This window comes from Chinchilla lanigera, unplaced genomic scaffold (genome assembly GCF_000276665.1).
Source record: "Chinchilla lanigera isolate Chin_1 unplaced genomic scaffold, ChiLan1.0 scaffold00021, whole genome shotgun sequence".
In the NCBI taxonomy this organism is placed as follows: Eukaryota; Metazoa; Chordata; class Mammalia; order Rodentia; family Chinchillidae; genus Chinchilla; species Chinchilla lanigera.
Window position 1 is genome coordinate 10876845 of NW_004955422.1, and position 21114 is coordinate 10897958.

The 21114-nt window shown below is 41.8% G+C and overlaps 1 protein-coding gene across 5 annotated transcripts in view; it reads left to right on the forward strand.

The window, feature by feature from the left end:
* The window catches only part of Pamr1 (peptidase domain containing associated with muscle regeneration 1), a 178586-nt gene that overhangs the window by 142172 nt on the left and 15300 nt on the right, over positions 1–21114 (forward strand). For all 5 annotated transcript variants that reach the window (XM_013514345.1, XM_013514346.1, XM_013514347.1 and 2 more), the window contains 3 exons: positions 106–220; positions 1746–1963; positions 6790–6897. In XM_013514345.1, the coding sequence (XP_013369799.1) occupies positions 106–220; positions 1746–1963; positions 6790–6897 (441 nt within the window). The remainder of the gene's footprint in view (positions 1–105; positions 221–1745; positions 1964–6789; positions 6898–21114) is intronic.

Below are 21114 nucleotides of genomic sequence, written 5' to 3' on the forward strand. Positions count from 1 at the left end.
GTTCTCAGTGGTATGAGATGAGCTCAAAAACTCTTGGGAGACCTTCTCCCATCTCTTTGGTTTTGACTCATATCTCCATGTCCCAACCTTTTCTTCCTTTTTCAGGATGTGGCCAGGTTCTTCGAGCCCCAAAGGGTCAGATTTTGTTGGAGAGCTACCCCTTGAATGCTCGCTGCGAATGGACCATTCATGCCAAACCGGGGTTTATCATTCAACTGAGGTGAGGGGTTAGGGCCACAATTCAGGAGTCTGATCCACCAGGAAACTGTAATAGGATGGACAAAGGTGAAACAACACTTTATTCTTCACCCCAGTGTATTTTTAACTCTCCTGGACAATGCTTCCCTTTCCTTTTTTCCTCTGTATTGGAACAGAGTAGCTCTGACACCCCTGGGATATGTAGGAACTTTGTCCTCCCCTCCCTTCCCCTTTCCTCTCTTCTCTTCTCTGACCAGTGGTAAGGGTGTAAGTGATTGAAATCTCTGATCCTCTAGGGTACAAACTTTCCGTAAATATCTTCTGGATGGATCAAGGCACCCTGAGTTTGCCACATCGCAGCTGGCTTCTTGTATGGCTTTGTGTCCTCTAGAAGAGGCAACATGAAACTCCAAATTGGAAGGACCCAGTAAAACTGACCCCCTCTCAATTCTCCTTATCAAAACTACCTGTGAGCTAGTGTCCCCATATCCTGATGCCTTGGAGTTGGCAGTGAAGCTCATTACTTGGGCTTTTCATCAGGGAGACTGGCTCAGGGACTGAAAAAAAGTCCCCTCAAAGCCTCTGAAGAGCCTCTCTAAGATCTTCCCAAATATAAAATAGTGGAGGTGTGAGAAGCACTTTATCTTCCCAGGAAAGAGCCTGAGAGAGACATGGGAATATGGGATTTCTTTCCATCTATTTCAACCCTGACCGCCTGTTGAAATGCAACTGTAATGCTGGAAAATGGTGCACAATATCCTGAAAGCTCAACAGTCATCCATCATGCTCCATTTCTAACACTCACCACGTCCAGAGCATGATTTTTTGCCTATGAAATAATCTCAAAGCCATGCACCTTCCTCCACTCCCACTGCTACCTGTCTACTTCAGACCACTGCTGATTCTCACTAGGGTGCTATCCTGGATCCTAACTGGCTTCTCTGCTTCCACTTTTGCAGCTCTGCAATCTCCTTTCCTCTGAGACTAAACCTAGTGATTGTTTTCTTGTGTGACCTCCAGTGGCTTTCTGTTGGGCTTGCGCTATTATCTGAACTCTTCACCTAGCAGGGGCTGAGTCTCACTCTTCTCGCTGACATCACTTCCTACTAGTCTGCCTTTCACTCACAGCTTGAGCACAGTGGAGTTTCTTCCAGCTCCTCAAACATGCCATGCTCATTACTGCCTGGGAGATTTTGAGTTTACAGAGCCCCCTGTCTGGAACTCTAACTCACTACTCTCACAGGTCAGGCTCCATTGCGTTATTTAAATCTCTGCTCACGTACCAGGCCCTCAGAGAGGTCTTCCTTGACTGCATTGTGTTGGAAACTTGCCCTCCTCAACCACTTTATGCTCTGACCTCATTAATTTATACATAATACTTAGCACTCTTTGGAATTACCTTGTGTTTTGTATTTCCTTGCCTATTTATTATCTGTCTTCCCAATCAGAGTTTATTTCCCCAAAGGCAGATGCTGTGTCATTGTCTGTTGTCCCTCAAGACTGCCCAGAGCCCACTTGTACCTTTGTCACCTTGTCCCCCCTTGCAGGTTTGTCATGCTGAGTCTGGAGTTTGACTACATGTGCCAATATGACTACGTGGAGATCCGCAACGGAGACAATAGCGACAGCCCCATTATCAAGCGTCTCTGTGGCAACGAGCGGCCAGCCCCTATCCGGAGCACGGGCCCTGCACTCCATGTCCTCTTCCACTCCGATGGCTCCAAGAATTTTGATGGCTTTCATGCCATTTATGAGGAGATCACAGGTAAAGGCCATGGAGACAAACATAACCAAACGCATGAGGAATGTTTAAAAAATTATTATAGTACCACATATTGCTATTACTCCTTCTTGGAATATTCTTGCTCACTTTCAAAGCACTTGTTCCATTGTTCCTACCACTTTCTGAAGAGTTTCTGGAAGTCCTCTTTCATGAGTGTCTTTACCAGGTATGATAAAAATTGTGGTGCATGCTGCTGCTGCGCCCTCCAATGGAACGGCAGGTGGTAAAAACCTTAAAGTGTGTCTTCACACACCTGTTCACTGGATCTGGCACCATGTGACTTCTGGCTCTTCCTCAAAGACCAAACGACCACCAAAGATAAACATTTTAGAATCAATTTAGGACACTGAGGTAGCTATGACACTGCAACTAAAGACACTCATGGAAGAAGACTTCTGGAACTGCTTCAGACAGTGGCAGTCATCAGGGGACAAATGTTTTCAAAGTGAGGGGGAATATTTTGAGGGGGATAATGGCAGTGTGTCTTTTATTGTAATAAATTTTTAAAAACTTAGATATTTACTGTTTTTTCAATTACATCTTGTGCAGGATTTTTTTTTTGCACCCTCGACCTGATCCTACTGCCTACTGGTTACTGCATATAGCACAGACCTGAAATCAGACTGCCTTCTTTCTTTATCAGCATGAGTAGGAATGGGCCTAGAAGTGGACACAGACCCAAAACTGGAGATCCTGGAAAAGCACACATTCAAAATCACAGAAAATGATCACTGTCTCTGCATCTGTCTCTCTGTCTCTGTGTCTGTCTCTGTCTCTTTCTCATTTATTAAGTTTATTGGTATATTTTTAAATATACATAATGACCACTTTCATTATAGGGACTTTGTACCTGTACATAATTTATCTCAATTCCTCTTTTTTTCTCATTCTCTTATCCTCCCTTCAGTCCCTCTTCCCCTCCTCATTTACAAAAGCTTTGTTTACATTTCTCCATTTTTTCTCTTTCTTTTCTTTCCCCTTCCTTCCATTCCCTCTCCCCCTTCCTTCATTCCCCTTCCCAGTTGAGCATTTTCTCCCTATTTCATAATATCTAGTATACATTCTTGTCCTTATGCTCTTGCTTTCTCACACCAGAGAAACAATGAGGTATTTACACACATGTGTTCCATTTACTTCACTTAAGAGCATGGTCTCAAGGTGCATCTATTTACCTATAAATGTCTCAAGTTTATCCTTCTTTATGGCTGAGTAGTACTATATTGTATTTAAAAAACCACATCTTCTTTATCTATTCATTGGTTGATGGGCATTTGGGCTGTTTCCAAGATTTAGCTGTTACAAACTGTGCTGCTATAAACACAGGTGTGCATATATTGCTGTGATATGATGTTTTAAATTCTTTCAGGAAGATACCAAGAAGGGGAATAGCTGGGTGGAATGGAACATCTGGTTTTAATTTTTTGAGGAATCTCCACACTGATTTCCATAGTCTACACTCTCACCAACAGTGGAGAAGGGTTCCATTTCCCCCATGTCCCTGCCAGTGTTTGTTATTGGTTGATTTCTTGATAATAGCCATTCTTTCTGGGGTGAGATGAAATCTCAATGTTGTTGTAATGTGCATCTTTCTAATAACCAGAACATTTTTCCATATATTTATTTGCTGTTTGTATTTCTTCATCTGAGAAATGTGTGTTCATCTCAGATGCCCATTTTTGGATTGGCTCTTCAAAATTTAATTTGGGGGTCTGATTTTTAAAAATTCTTTATATATTCTAGATATTAGTCCCTTGTCTGAGGAACAGCTGGCAAAAATTTTTTCCCAATCAGTGGGTTGTTTCTACACTCTGTCGATGATTTTTCTCTTGCTACGCAACAGATTTTTAAAAAGACAAGATCCCATTTGTTCATTCTTTGAAATATTTCCCTTGCAGTCTGGTTTTTTCATAAAGTCTTTGTCTCCTCAAATATCTTCAAGAGTTCTACCTACTCTGTCTTCCAGCAGATTTAATGTTTTTGCTTTGATTTTAGATCTTTGATCCAATTTTAGTTTAGTTTAGTGTACAGTGAGAGACATGGGCCTAACTTTTATCTTTGAGATGTGGAAAGCTAGCTTTTCCAGCACCATTTATTAAAGAGGCTATCTATTTTCCATTGAGGGTGTTTGATCCCTTTGTCGAATATAACGTGTCTGAATGTGTTTGTAGTTGTTTCTGCATCTTCTAATCTGTTCCATGATCCTCGGGTCTGTTTTTCTGCCTGTACCATTCTGTCTTTATCACAGTAGCTTTGTAGTATGATTTAAAGCTTTGTAGTATGATTTAAAGTCAGGGATTGTAATGCCTCCTGACTTGCTTTTGTTCCCCAGAATTGTTTCCAATATTCTAGGTCTCTTCTGCTTCCAAATAAATTTTAGGACTGTTTTCTTTAATTCCAAGAAATATGTTATCAGTATTTTCATCAGGATTGCATTAAATCCATATAACAATCATGGGAGTATGGCCATTTTATGACTTGTCCCCTAAAATCTTTCTATGTGCTTCCCTTTCTTCCTGGTTAGCCTTATTAAGACATCATACTGGTTGCTCAGAAGCAGCCTACGTTGAGCAAAAAAGAGAAATTTCTAGCCATCTATTAGAAAAGCTCACTCAGATGCAGAAGTAGGAATTGTCATCTATTTATACAGAGGAGGTATCTGGAGCATAAAGAGATAATGGATAATGTGTCCAAGGCCACACAGCTGTGAGGGTGGACCAGGGGTTTGTACACAAATGTTTTTGTTTTAGAGCTTATGGTGTGTGTGTAGGGGGAGGTGCTTTCTTCTACCTCTCTGCGCCTCTGTTTCCTAATTAGTGATAAGGGAAGGAGAATAGATCCTGTTCCTTAAGTAGATTCTGGAAGACAGAACAAATGAAGTGGCTGTGTATTCTAGTAGATAGTGAGCCCTCAGTGGTCACCCAGCTTCAAGGACCCTTACCCTCCATGTGCCTCCTTAAACTGCCGTGGCAAATGTTATCTATTTGATGAATAACTCCAAACTTGACTTTAACTCCTGCTCTCTTTGGTTAGAGTTGCAGGTAGGATATGACCCCAATGAACAAATGGCTCAATTCTAAGGAATCTCCCCAGCTCTCATTGTTTAGAGACCCAATTGTATTGCCTGTTACAAAATGAACTCAAGCTTGAAGGTCAACTATTTACAGTACTGAATAATTAGAGTAAAACAAACTTGCAATGCTATTCTGATCATGAAGGTTTCCTTAGGAGGATGGTCTGATGTGAAAGTCTCAGGAAAGGAGGTGGATGGCCATGGAATCAGTGTCTCTTTAGTCCTATACTCTCAGTGAAATAAGCCAGTTCTGATGCCCAGGTCAACCCTCAGAGGTTGCTCCAAATAGTCTGCATGCCTGTCACCTCTCCATTCTGTGCCCATGGCACAGTGCAGGGTCTGGGAGTCCTAGATACTCTACTGCCATGATGTGCTCAGCCTGTGGCTGGACCCTCATTCCATGATGCTACCGTGCAGGCAGAGGCTGAGCAGAGTTCCATGCCAGGTGTGTCTGTGGGTGCTTAGGGCTGTTGGCCAGTCAATGCTGGGTGTCAGGGAAGCTACCTGGGGGCAGTGGCAGTGCATCAGCTCATGGTCTTGTGACTAAAGGCGGGTCTTTCCCTGAAATGAACTCCTTGACCTTCCCAGGAAAACTCTGGGAAATGGTGGTCTGCCTTGGCAAATAATAAGAAATGTCATTCCTCAAACACCCCTGTGTGTCTGTTTGTATGAAAGTCATTCTCTCTGGATAAGGTCACCTGCCCCAAACTTGAACATTGAAACTTATTCTTTGTGATAAGTATCACATTCTCTCACTTCTGCTAAACAGTTTCTCTTGCTCCAGCGAGCTATGACTTTGCCTTTTTTTGACTACCCGGTAACACTTTTTCTTAATGCACTAATTGCACCATGATTCAGGTTATAGTGATTGTATACTTTTATTTCCATTGCTTTGATCTAGTAAATAGAATGTCCTAATCATCTTTGTATTTCTCTAGCACTTTCCCAGAGCAATTGCTCAATACAGATTTGCAGACATGAGCCAAGTAGTATATGTTGGAATGGTGAATAGCACACAGACTAGTGTTTCCCAGGTTTTTTTAGATACTCCCAAGACGCTCTGTAAAATGTGGATTCTGAGATCAAACAAGCTTGGGAAAGAATGAATGTTATGTGCATTCTTATAACTACACCATGTGTATTATGGCCTGGAACTGAGAGAGCTTGTAGTAAAGACACCTGGTTAATTACCATTGAATATCAGCAGCATTTCTCCAGCAGAATTGAGCCCAGATTTCTTATGTAGCTGAGCAGATATCAATATGGCAAGGGACTAGTATTTACAAAACATATGTTTGGAAATTCTTGATCACATCATCAAAGGGGTCATAAAGATATATGCCTGTGGCTGTCTCTCGGTATCAGGATACAGAGCCTTCTTGAAAGAGTGTACTCTAAAGCTATCCAAAGATTCTCTGGAGTCCCTGTGGAAGTGATATGACCATGCTTCTTCTTTCATTAGCTTAATGCTCCCCCTTGGTTGTGCTTTCCTTATGTGCCTCAGACTAGAGGTACCTTGAGCATACATCTGGGGCCTTCAGTGGTGTCAAGCAGTGCCAGCAGCATCCAACATTTAACAAGTGCCAGTTTTAGGCATTGTCAGATAGTAGGAATATGAATTCAGTACAAAGAATAAAAATGTTGCAAGAGGTCAAGTGAAAGACTTGGGTGAAGACTGTGGCCTTGGAGAGATGGACTCAGGGCACCATGACACTAACGAATGTCTTTTCCTTCCCAGCCTGTTCATCATCCCCATGTTTGCATGATGGCACATGCCTCCTGGATGCAAGTGGATCTTATAGATGTGCCTGTCTGGCAGGCTATACTGGCCAGAGCTGTGAAAACTGTAAGTATGCCTCTTGGGCGGAAGTAAAGTTGTCACATGGTATGACATGGAGAGTGGTTTAGGAGCTCATAGGGCTGGTTTTCCGTGGTGTCTAGGATGGTCCATCCAAGATGGCACATGGTATGGATACCACACTGAGTGACCTAAGAAGAAGGGTGGGTCTTTATGTCTGGAACTGCGTACATTTACTATTAAAGTTTTAAGCCCTCATCTGCTGCAAATACTGTTCACAAAAGATACGGCGATCGCAGGTAGTACTCAGAGCTCAAAAACACTGAGACAAAAATCAGTAGTAGAAAGCCACCAGCATCATATTTCCTGTGGCTAAGAGTCTGAACTCCTTGTCCATCCTAAGGTTTGGAGTTTTAGAGTTACCCTCCCAGACACACTCATGGACTCCAAAGTGGTACGTACAGTTTGAATTGAGCATGGCAAATGTGTATGGCAGCCATGAGCCTCAGTTTCTCAGGGACAGTCTTAGTTTCTGCATCTTGGCATGATTATTAACAGCTCCCTCTTTCATGCTGAAAGTATGCTGAATTGGATAAAAAATACGTGATCATCTTATAAATAGGAAATGAGATTAGGTAAGTCGTAGGCAAGCCAGCTAACATTCACTAAGCAATTACTATGGATCAGTGTCTGTGGAAACTCAAAAACAGGATTCCTTGTCTTTCTACGAAGCAGCTTATCCTGAACTGGGGAGATAAGCTTTATACTTCTTCAGTAGTTTTAGAGAAGACCTGGAATGAAATGGGGCTGTGCGAGGTGGGAGAGAAGAGAGAAGTCATAACAGGAGGAAATCCTTCCAACAGTGGTTTGCCACAGCTGTTTCTAGGATGATTTTCCTTATTTAACCCATTTGAATCTCTCCTCATAACCTGCTGCCTAAGCTGTATTCTCCCCTTCCCTTCCTTCCATTTCCTTTCCCTTCACATCCCCTCTTCTTTTCTTCCCCTCTTTCTCTTCTCTCTTGTTCCTTTCTGTCCCCTCTCCTTCTTTCCTCTCCCTCTCCATCCCCTCTTCTCTGACCTCCCCACACCTCCCCTCTCCCTCACCCTATTTCTCCTCTCCTCTTTTGCTGGTGATTGAGCCCAGGGCCACATACATGCTAAGTACATGCTTTACCACTAAGCTACACCCCAACCCTTGAGCCATATCATGATTGTCCCATTGGATCATCTAAGTTTTCTACTCCTTAAAGACAGTAGTCAAAGAAAAATCATAGCCCCTCAGTAAATTGGGGTCATCTAAACAACAAAACGAAGGGAAACTGACTCAAACATGCAATCTACTCCCAAATGGACAGAAGTTTCTAACTGATGTTTTTAAAAAAGCAGGACATAGTGCTCTGATACTAGATTTTAACTTTTGCCAGACAAGAGAGAAACTAGAACCTGTTAGGTCTAAACTTGTCTGATAGGGCAAGTCTTTTGTCCTTGAAACTATCACACCAACTACGGTATATGGCAGCACCACGACTACCCAGTCCCACCGTGTGGTGCCATGGAGTGTGCCACTGGCAAGGATGAATTTCAATACTTTGTATGTCAAGAAATAATTTATCAAAGGTGTCTTGGGGGCTAGGGATTTAGCTCAGCAGCACAGTGCTTGCCTGGCAAGCGCAAGGTCGTGAGTTTGATTCCCGGTACCGGAGAAAAACAAACAAACAAAAAAAAAGGTGTCTGGTACCCAAGATCCTATATACGATGTGTGTTCCAACAGAAATTTGAGACCTAAAGCAGCTGTCATTGAATGCAACTATTACCCTGGAAAGAGATGTGCACAAGAACAAGAAGAATCAAAATTTGGAGAGCAGCATAGCAGGACAAATAATGTCCTAGGGAGGGTTCCTCAGGGAAGATCCTTTGGACTCAGGGGAGAAAACAAAAACAGGGACTGCTTAACGCATTGAAGAACTGACCACTCAATATTAGGGCTTTGATAAACAAAGGTAAAACTGGGAAAAAAATCACTGCACAAGCCAAAGCATCTTTAAGAAGTTGTTTCAAGTCAGAGGAGAACAAAAAAATTGTTCCCAAAGTCATGATTCATATCCATATCTATATCTATATATATATATCTTTGAGTAAAAAATGAGTTTCTCAGCATTGTTATACCCCCAAGAAAAAATAAACATTATGAATAAGGAAAGTAGGATAAAAGATTTTGCTCTGATTTGTAACTTGATTCACAAATGGTCTCAAATCACTTTAAAACACCAGCATAGGAAAGAGGAATTTCCCTTGCCAGTTTTTAAAATGTAGTTCAAAACCCATAACTCCTCAGTATCTCGTAATTACAGCTGGGGGAAGATACTAGTGGTGGATACCTGCTATGTTATTTGCTAGCACTGACATTGGGAATTAAACGTTTACTATTTTCTATAAGATCCTGGTTTGCTTTTCCCGGTCAGGAAATTTGATATAAGTTCTAAGTCACCCACTGGGGGAGTATCACATAAATTAGCCATGACAGTTTACTTTATAATTTCAGAACAGATCTAAGCTTTTACTTTCCCAGAGCAGTCTGTCTGCTAGCAGAGCAAAAAAGAGAAAAAAATATGAACTCTGTTTCCCTCTTAGGATATCAGTGAGCTGGAACAATGTCCTTGAAGGGAATTCTTTCAAAATTAGGAAGAAACTCGAGCATTCTGAGATTCTCCGAACTCTGAAATGCTCAATTTGGACACAGCATTTGATTAAAAATAGCATTAAGTGCACTGAACCCAATATTAATCAGAGTTCTATTTTTTATTTATGTAGTATCATGTCTGATAGGGGAAAGCTCCCTCCAGATACAGCTTTAGCGGTCTAGTACTAGTCTTTGTGGGAAGGTAGATGCTCCTTTTTGCAGATGAAAGATTCAAGATAGAGGATGGAAGACTAGCCCCATTCAGTTCAAATCCAGAGGTCAGAATCGTGCATTTCCCATGGAGTTCACAATGCCTCTGACACAGTTCTTGCCATATGACTTGGTGAGATCCCAGGTAATGATTGGTGAGTTCTGTTTACCCTTGTACCCTATTAGTGAGTCCTCTCAATGGTCTTTCCTTCTTAGGAAAGGCTGTTCTGCCTTCCTGTTCTAAAGACAGACCTCAATACAAACTATTCTCTTTTATTTTCTTTGTGCATGTACATGTCTATGAGTGAGAGTGCAACAGAAATATATTTCTTAGTTAATTTCAGAAGAAATATACATTTGTAAAAAAAAAAAGCAAATGATAGTATAGGGGTATATAAAATAAAGAGAGAATACTATTTTTCCTGACCAGCCCTGGTTTCCAGGGGAACCACTGTTAGAAACTTCAGGTAGATCCTTTCAGATTTTTTCTTAATTGTGTTTAAACCTAAGTTTTCTCTATATATCATTCTTTCAAACCAGTAGTTCTCAACTGGTAGTGACTTTTCTCTCCATCCTGAACCCTGGGTTGCAACTGGCAATGCCTGAAGACAGTGTTGGTTGTTATAATGTTATAACAGTGGTCAGAGGCCAATATGGTGATGCTGGCATCTAGCGGATGGATGCCAAGGATGCCACTAAACACCCTACAATGCATACAGCACTTCACAACAGAAGTATTCAATCCAAATGTCAGTAGTGCCAAGGTTGAAAAACTCTTTCAAACAAAGTTATCCCAGACTGATCAGGCTTGCAATCTCCCAAATGAGTGCACAGCAAAGGTTTAAATAAAAGAGACAAGTGGTATAATATTAGGGTTCCAGGAGGATCAAAACCCTATAGCAAAAGTTGAGATTCTCTGGGGGTTGAGACAGAGAACTTCTCTGGGCACCCCATATTTACTTGGTTTTCAAACAATGGAAGTAGATACTGGGGAAAGTGTGGGAACTGAGCAGGACCTTGGGAGTCAGTACAAAGACTTCCTCAAGTGGTAAATTATCTTAATTAGGAAACTATCTTATCTCCAGGTTGACATTCACTACAGGAGTAAGATGACCACAGCTACAGTCTCTATTTAGTAAATTGGGGTTAGAGCCAGGTGTCCTCAGCTGTGGCCTTACCTTGACCTTTGAGGCTCCTGGTATCACAGGCCACTACAGGCCTCAGCTGGAACCAGTGACTCATAGAGGTTCACTTACTATGAGTCTGCTGCCTACCTCCAGACAAGGGGCCTAGGCCTGGGACAGACACACAGGTAAACATAGAAAGCCAATTAGTTAATTTCAGATCCTGCTCAGAGCCGCTTCATAGTGATCTCCACCAAGTAGTGCCAAGGTTGAAAAACTTAAACAAAAGTGGATTAAAGTATACATACACATTTTCAGCTTAGTTTTAGTGCTCATGTTATGGATATTTTCCCAAGTGAGTCCATATTGATTTACTTCATCTGATAAAAGGATTGCTGAGTATTCCATTGTATGGGTGAATTTCTTAAAATGCATTTGATTTTTTTTTTGCTATGATGAAGACTGCAGTACATATCCTTGCATGTTTTTGTTCATACAAAAAGATATTTTTATAAGATAAATTCCTAGATGTTGAACGATTAATTGAAAGGGCCCACATACTTAAACTTTGAGGACAACTGGCAAAAAGGCCAGTAAAATGTTTTCCAAGCTACAGGGTGAGTCATTCCATATAAACACCAATCCTCAAAATACATACTGGGACCCGTATTTCAGAAACTAAGGTCATTTCTTGTCAAACTTAAGATGTATTTTTTTTTTTTTGAGACAGGGTCTTGCTATGTAGTTCAGGTCAGCTTTGGACTCACCATATAGCCCAAACTGGCCTTGAGTTCATGGTGATCCTCCTGCCTCAGCCTCCTGAGTGCTGGGATCACAGGTGTGTACCACCACAATCAGGCAAAAGATCGATTTGTTTTCAGAGGAATTTCATCCATGGACAGAATTCTTCCTCAGATTTCATGAGGTGGTAGATAAAGAACAAGAGACAATCAGGAAGGATTATTCCAGGGTCAAGAGCATGTGCAAGCTCCCTCTCTGTGGGAGAGTCTACAAGCTACTACCCCAGGCTTCACTTTCCCTCAATTGTTTCTCAAGGAGGAACACTTTCCCCTACTCTTGAGTGACCTTCTCCCAGGGGAGTGGCCCCTCCTCAGCCTCTAGGCCAACCTAGCCTCCTGCCAGCACCCTCTGCAACCTCCAGCCTCCCTGGGCCACCGTGGAAGGAACTGGGGGCCCTTCTTTCCCTCTGAAGTTTCCTGTTCCTTTGTAGGGAACACAACGACAAAATAAGTCCTCGAGTAAATGGTCAGAATCTTGTTTTGAAAAAGTGGAGAGCAAGGCATTCATGGCCTGCTCCAGTTTCCATGTTGCTTTTGTTCCTCTGGCCCAGTTGACAGGGCCGGGCTGTCCGCCCTGAATCCTAATGAAGGATGATGAAACGGGCTGACTCCCAGGACACAACGCCCACTCTGCGGGCTCTGATGCGCCTTGGAACAAAACAAGTCGGTCTCTACCAATTAAAGGCAAATGGTGAACCTAGATTCATTTGGGTTTTGGAGTCTCACAAGGTTTCCCGCTGGCCTGTCCCAACCACCGTGAAGAAAAGAACCCAGGATGAGAGACACGCTGTATACTTCAGCTTCAAAGAGGTGGCCCACATTCCTCATCAGAATAAATGATTAGAAACTTTGGGATTTTCATGGAAACATTAATACTGATGTGAAGGAGAACATATGGAGACCTCCAGTGGATAGCAGTCATCTCTCCCATCACAGAGAGATAAATAATATTCTGTAGGCTGTGTGAAATTTAGGCAAATTACCCTTTGATCTCTCAGGTGAAGCATCTTAAACGGATGGTATTTAAGTTGAATTCTTCCACCCTTTTTCACAGAGCAAAACACCTTTCTTATACTTAATACAGAGAAAACAGGTGCATCTTAGGGTGAAGAGCTTGGAATCTGTGTTCAGAAAGACCCTAGCTTGACAGTGAGTCTATAATTTACCAGCCCGGGTGACCTTGAGAGAATCATTTAATTTCTATGAACCTCAGTTTCTCCATTTATAAAGTCCACAAATAGTACCAAATATCTCTAAGAGTGTTTGTGGGAGTAGAATGAGGTGATCCACATAAGGCAGAGTTGAATATTATAAGCTGTTATTCTCATTAGTGCTTCTGGCTCCAAATTTTGTCCATACAAAATGTCTATCAGGAGGCAGAAAATTCTCCATATAAGGTAGTAGAGCAACAATATTAGTTTCTATAACCTGGGGATTATAAATAAACACACCTTTCTCAGGGTTCTAGGGTTTAAGAAATTCTTCCAGGACTTTCTAAGTATCTGTGAACCGACCTTCTCCAATCACTGCTACCAGTGCATCAGCAGACAGGCAAGAAAGACATGGTTTTAATAGGACAAGTAGATGTAGCCAATGTCATTGTCAAAGAGAAATCTTAGGTGTGGTGGATTAACTAATGGTCAGCTTGTAACACCCAGCTGAATTGAATCAGGTCGTTCTGGGTGTGGAAGGTCCACCTGAGGATTGTTGCCAAATGTATAAAAGGAAAACTGGAGGGGAGGATGGTATGCTTTTGATTCTCCTGGAGAAGCTTGTCACGTTGGTTTTCCTGATAAGAACCCAGCTGTTCTCATGATCAGAGAAGGTTGGGTCCTGGCTGTCACTGAGGATGGCTGTGGTTTTCTTCTGGGGAGCTCTGGTCCTTAGCTTGAGTGTTGCTTCCTGGCTCCAGTGCAGATCCCTCAGCTACTGGTACAGATCCTTTTATGTGCTGGTGCAGACTTTCTAACTTCCACCACTGGCCTTTGGCCCTTCCCAGTGGAGATCACTGATACAGACTTGCATGAGACATTGTCGTGGGCTCTATGCCTCCAGCTGGACTTGTGGAGGACATTGCCATGGGATCCAGGCCCTCAGCTGAATTCTTGGGGTCTCTAGTGCATGGGCAGATCACTTGAACTCTACTGCATTTGACTTTTTGGGTGACTATCATAAGATAATCTTATAAATTATGTGTCCTGTATTAAATCTATTCCCTTGCAATGCCTGACTACAACACTGGGTTTCAGGAGAAGACATCCACATTGAGTGTGATGAACAGAGAACCTTTGCAGCCAGGGTAGCCCATAGAGGTGACTGCTGGAATTGATTGATGGAGTACTGTCATGAAGGAACTGGGTTTAGACACTCCAGAGAAGGGTGCCCAAGTCATCCCACACTTGATCAGTCTCCCTTTTTCTACTAGAGTTTCAGTAGTCTTTCATTTAACACATGGTGCACTGTGTATCTGCTGCTGCATGGTCATTTTGGAGATCTGGTCTGGTCACTTTTTATCTTGCTGGAGAGATAGGGGGCCAAAAGAGAAAGGTCTGGCTTTATGAAGACTATAGGGATAATTCCAGGGCCAAAAGAGAAAGGTCTGGGATTTATGAAGACTATAGGGATAATTCCAGGGAAAGCTATTCCCAAAGATCCACAGTATTTAGAGATCCAGAGCCTTTAGAGACCAGAAGAACCCCAGGAAGTCTAGTAGCTAGTAGACCTAGCTAGTAGAACCACCCTTTATCTGTTACCTGGGGCTCCCATCTCTTCACTCTCTTTAAGGTGGACATTAATCTCTGCCGTCCTTCTTGGTGTAATTTAGAAGGATGCCATTCTCATTTAGATTTAGACACAAAAAATAAAAAGCTGTCACAGTACAGTAGGAGCTGCCCTTGTATAGTGATCAAGGGATATGTGTATGTGTATATTTCTGTGTGAACATGTGGGCATGTATGTATGTATGTGTACCTGTGTTTAATTCAGAGGAAATTTTTTCTTTTCCTTTGGATCAGTCCATGATGAGTGAGCTTGAGTCTATATAGACAATGTGACATCTTAGTATCTGCTGGGCTTCATGGCCTCATGGCCTCTTAACCAAAGCATTGCTGTTCTGTGGAGGTGCTTGGGGTTGTTGTGTGATGGATACAGTTTGCTAGTCAGTGATTATTTTACCATGTACAGCATTCCTCCCAAATAATGAGAAACCAGGTGAGATCATATAAACTGTTCTTCTGCCCAACTGCCTCCCAGAGTGGAGCACCCTGCAGATGCCCCATTGCGCAGGCTTTGCTTGTTCTATCTATCCGCCTGCTCCTTGTTGAGGCCCTCTTGGCTTTGGCCCTGGTAGGTGAAGTCACTGAGGCAGGGATTAATACAGAAGGCAGATTTTATTTAGGTGCCGAGTTAAGAGGTACTGTAATCCGTTAGAGCTGGGATGAGCTGTTTGCCCACTGATGGCAGAGAGGAGGACACAAAATTTAGAAGAACAGTGAGAACACACTGAATTACTTTGTGATGGAAACAAACATCCTGCTATCCTAGGTCCTGAGATGAGCTCCAGCCCTTCAACAGAGGCTATGGCTCTCCCAGATTTCCTTAAAGGTACCGCTTGATGGACCACTCACTACCACTCCTGCCCTTCCTTCTGACGAAGAAAGCTTCCTCTTCATAAAATACAAGACATTCTCATTGGTATCTATGTACTAATAACAATAGATATGATTATTTCTATTCTTAATTTAGGCCCAGTTCTGTATGTCATCTGACACTGCTTACTTAGTTATATCAACATTTCCATGCAGTAGGCACTTTGATCATATCTGCTTTTTGGACTCACCTAGCCACATACTTTTGAGTGTCATTTAGTACCATGCACCTGGGAAATAAGGCAGGGCTCTACACAGTATGCATTTTATCCTTTGTTTTGCAGAACCATAAAGCAATTCCAATGTTACTCTTTTTCTATCACAGAGAAGAGGTCACACTGCATATGGTTCCTGGCCACTACCACTTACCATAAGGCCTTTGGTCATGCTGATGAGTATTACTAAGAGCTGCTTTACCCACACACTGGGCAGAGCTTCCTAAGACTACATGTGCAGCTCAGGACCCTCCTGCAAGCTCATTCTTAAGGCTAAACAACAGAATTGCACAGCTTGGGCCATTTTCTTAATGAGCTGTTCTTATATTTCAAAAAGTTGACTCTAGGTACCACTGGGGGTCATTTCCCCAAGTACTTTAGAGTTATGACTCACCCTGCAGCTAACTCAGAAATCTTCTGAGATTTGGGGAAATCCTCAAAGGACTACTATTTCCAAGCAGATGCAGTGGTAAAGGAATGCTAAGTTTTTAACAATTACATAGGTCAATTGCATATGTACTCTGTCAAATGGGCATGAGCCAGGTTGATTTAAAACAAGACATAAAGTGACCAGGACTTTCTGAAAAAAATTGTCCAAGTTGACCTGTCTCTTAGGCACTGGCAATTTAAGCTGTCTAATTAAATAGGCCATCCAAATGCCGGAAAAGTGGTGTTCGAAAGACACAGTGTTCCAGAGGCCCAAGACAATACTGATTAAGATCAAATAGCTAATTGTAAGCCTCAGCCTCCAAATTGCTGCCGGATGAATAAATAGCAGTGTGTGCAATCCAAGCATAATTTCACATGGATAGTGTCTCATTCACACCCGCCGGGGGCTGGAAAACATCAGGGAAGCAGAATGCCATTGGTTGGAAAGGGATAAAAAGAGATTTGGGTGGGGATTGCATCACGAGTTGGTGTCATTATTCATGGTAGATGAAGACCTTCATGGAGTAAAAAGAATTTGCTTTGGTCCAGACACACCAAACTCCAACATAAACTGAGGAGGAAAAAGTATAGAAGAGATGAGACGCCATTTGATGTTTGTTTCTGAGCACTGGCTTTGGGTTAAGTCAGGTTTCCAGAGTGAACAAAGTGCTAATGAAAAAGTCAATCTCTTTTCTAAACAGAACCAAGCTTCTGTCACAGTTTGTTTCCTTGATTTTGGTGATGATTGAGCATGAGTGGACACCAAGTGTATGGTAAGAACTGAGAGTAGCATCCCTCCATTTGTAGCCCCTACCACCAGCTAGATCATGAGAGGATGGACTTTGAGCTATAGTTTTCAGACAGTACTACAGCTCTAAAGTTCAGCTCTTAGTAAAGAGGCAGAATGGATTCCTGACTTACATTTTTACCTATTTGGTTATCTAGAAGTCATGAATGTTTCATTAACATAAAATGTGCCAAAAGAAATTATGTTTTTGCACATAGTTCACATAGTTTTGTAAGTCACAGCAAGTTATTTCAGAATTCAAAGAGTATATACATACTAATAATTAATTTGAAATATTTTACAAGCAGAACAAGAACATTATCTAAAGGATACTCAAAATAGAAGTCATCTGTATGGTTGATTTAAAAAATTAAGGCGAGGCCTGGGAATTTATACACACACGCAGACACACACAACCACACACACACACACACACACACACACACACACACACCATGCTCTTCTTTTGTGCATAAGAACAGCCTGGAACAGCCCATTCTAGATAAGGTCATAGGAGTAAGTAGAGATCAAAGTGAAGTTTGTAGAGAAAGTCAGTAACAGCCCCCAGGGGACCTGGGATCTTCTTAACGATTTGTTCAACTTCTGCCATCTAGTATTTTTCAGACAGGTATCACAAGGCTTTTCCCATCACAAAGAAGTATCTCTGAGCCTCTTCTAACTGTCTCATCTGCTGTAATTGTGCCCCAGTACACTGGACACCCTGCATTAATATAATCCAAGCCTTGGTTAAGTGGTGATCTCTGTTATGTTAAAGGAGAACACGAACATGACGAAACGAGGAACTCAAATTTGAAGGCCATAGCAGTTATTCTCAGCAGAGACATCTAAATTAGAATCTCAGGGGCCAGGGATATAGCTCAGTGGCATAAGTGTCTGCCTGGCAAGTGCAAGGTCCTGAGTTCGATTCCCGGTACCAAAAAAAAAATTAGAATCTCATTTTGTTTCACCCCACTTCCTACTTGTAAATTAGGAGGTTTTCTTTCAGTGAACGCAGGCTAAATGGTATCAATCAGTTGTTTCTGATTAAATCTTTTTTGTAGCCCAGTTTATAGTCTGCTTCTGCAGTTGGCTAATATTTGCTGAGACCTCTATCCCCATATCCAGCTCACATTCATCGAAGACCCCTGGGATTACCTGTACTTTATTCCTGGGTTAGGGCCCTATATTCTGATGTAATCTTAGAAGCTAAGTTTTAAAAAGCAATAATCACTTAGCATGACATGGTGCTGGTAAAAATGCGTATGTATTCCATCCACCCTTGCTCTGTCCGCTAGAAATAAGACCGAGCTTCTTCCAGTAACATTTCTTAACGTGTTAGTTGAACTCTTAAGGTTTTCGGGTTTCCTCTTAGTTTTCTTGTTGATAAGACAAAATACCCAACACCCAGAGTGAAAGGAGGAAAGATTTATTTAGCTTACAATTTGTAGAGGTTCCAGTGCATAATTGACTGGCTCCAAGGCAGGGTGGCACGTGGCAGAGGGGCAACAGTTCATGGCAGTAGAACACAGCTAAAACAGCAATGGAGAGAGAAAGACAAGACTCTTTCTGTCCTTTATGTTGTATGCAGGTTACCTGCCCTAGGGTGGGTGTAGCACTCACACTCTTAATCTTAGCTAGAACTATGCCAAACCAATCAGTGGACTGATTCACTAATCATATGCCATTAATCCCAGCATCATATACTCTAGATTCAGCCACTTCTGAAAAAGCTCCATGACCACAGGAGGCTTTGGGGGAGACACCTAGACACAAACCATAACAGTTTTTATTTGTATATTTTGTTTTTCTTGAGAAAGATTTTAATTGGCAAAAATCTGACCTGGGGAAAAAGTAATTGGAAGGAAAACCCCCATCTATTTTTGTTTATAAATACTTAAGTGATATAGAAGAGAGTCTTGAGATGCCTAAAGTACCTTAGTGGAATATGCTTGGAGGGATATAACTTCTATTTCTGAGTTTAAATGAAAATTTTCTATGTTAAAGATATAGCAAAGCATCTGCTAATGCCTTATTCTGCTGGCCATAGTGAAGGCATTCATTACATATATATATTATGGTTCAAAAAGTACATTAATCAAATCCACAGCCAATAGCACCTCATCAGTCTTCTCCAAAGGGTGATATACTGGATTCCCAAAAGGCAAAACGGCTATTGAACTATTTGGGTCTCAGAAGTTTTTGTACTTTTTTTTTTTTTTTATAGCTGTTGTCTCTACATTTGAATTTATAGCTTGGGGAACCTAAGCCAAAGGAAAAGACAAATATCCATGAGAGTCTATTATATCATGTTAAAATTCTAGATTCATTCATAAAAATATATAACTTTTGTGGACAGGAATATTCTGATAGATAGTACTATCACAGAAGAAAAACTGTTATCTTCCATGGCTGGGGTCTACCCACGGGTTTTGTCATTGTCAGGGGAGGGGAAGTAGGTCCACTTTCTAAATTAGGGATGGAAAGTATGGACTTCCTCTTTTTTTTTTTTGGACTTCCTCTTGACACAATCAATATTACTGATTTGACAAGAGAATACAGTAGTAATGTACTCTGAAGAACTACTTTACCTGAAAACATTGCCACATTATTCCAATATATTCTCTGAGTTCTCCATTGTCATATCCTTTGTTTACAGCCCTCTGGACCTGGTCACCTCAGCTGCCTTATGTTATACCTCTTATTATACCAATCAGAGAGGAGAGAAAAAGATAAAATGTTATTTGCTTTCAAACAATGTCAGACCTGTGAGGAATTTGCTCATTCATTGTCAGGTTCTCTATAGTCCCTTGAGATTATGAAAAGAGCCCTGTTGCATGACATCCCCAGGGAGAATGCTCTGGCCGTGGATTCTGGCCTACACTGTTTAGCCTGAGGAAGCCCATTGTTTTGGAGCGCTATTCCTGTAAAAATCACACAACAACAACAAAAAAAAAAAAACCCGGCATGGCTGGGGTGGAGCCTCAGACTGTTCATGGAGGCTGGAGGTCCTCTTTGAAGCATCTGGCCTTTCCTTGGTTGGCCATTCATCCTCCTCAAGATCCCACACCACATAGGAGTGCTGAACAGTATGGAGAGCTCCATGTCCTGGCCTAAGACCAGGGATCTCATCACTCTTTAGTAGTGTTCCCAAGGGAAGACATGAGAGCCCAGATGTCCAGGGTGAAGAAAACAGCAGACCTCTCTTAGGTTAGTTTCTCTTCAAAGCAGACCTTGAATCAAGCATTTGGGTCCAGGCGATGTATTAAAGAGAGTATTCCCAGGATCAACCAGAAAGGAGCAATTAGAAAGGCGAAGACGTCAATAAAGAGTATTTTCAACTAAACTCCTAAACTTGGCCTAGCCCCGTAGGAATCATGGGAAATGTAAATAAATGACATCTCAAGGAATAGGAGCCAGGCTTTTGTACTTCTATCTCCATCAGTCACGCATAATAGGCTACCCTGAATGGACAAGAGGGGACAAAAATCAAGGTAAGTTTTAGCTCTTTCTTGGGGCAAGATGGTGCCCATGCCCAGGGCCTGTCCTCTGAAAGTTACAGGTGCCAGCTCTGAACAGAATAACACAGGGAGAAGTTAAAGCACGGGTGCCCTGAACTAGTAAAAGAGTATGAAGGGACTTAAATGGGGTGGCAATAGTATTCAGGACATGAGCCATTACAAAGACGTCACATGCACTTCTATCAGATGGCATCACAGCGCACCACTCATATGGTTGCCCTGAGGAAAAAGGAAACAAGGATAGAAAACACTGTTCTTTTAAGTGTTTATGTGAAACAATATTCCACAGAAATGCACTGATGACTGGGTTTTTAAAAGAGTGCATATTGAAGGGGCTGGGGATTTAGCTCAGCAGCACGAGGTCATGAGTACGATTCCTGGTACCGGAAAACAAAACAAAACAAAACAGAGTGCATATTGGTAGTGTGTAATAATGAGATTTGTCTTGGTTTATTCAAATGTGTATGTAACAGGATTTTGATTATTTTTGTCCCCATTACCCCCTCTGTCTTTCCTACCCCTCATCCTCATCTCCTGCCTCATGTCTAGATGTCTATATTTTACTGTCCAGTGACTATTTTCGTTCATGCAGTAGCATGCAGGGACATGCTAAATTTACTGTGTTATGTCCCCAAGCTGAGTCCTCGAAGTAACAGGGCAATGTAGTATTTATTACTAATCATAGGATATTTTATTTAACAAAGCAGGAGCTTGGTGCTCCTTCAGGTCCTAAATAGAGATGTTTTAAATCCTCAATTGGCTTTGCCTGGAAATATCCATCATACTGAGAAGAAGTGGAACATAAAGCCTTTGAAAAATCAAAGAGGAAAGTATCATGAATCTTTTCCTTTGG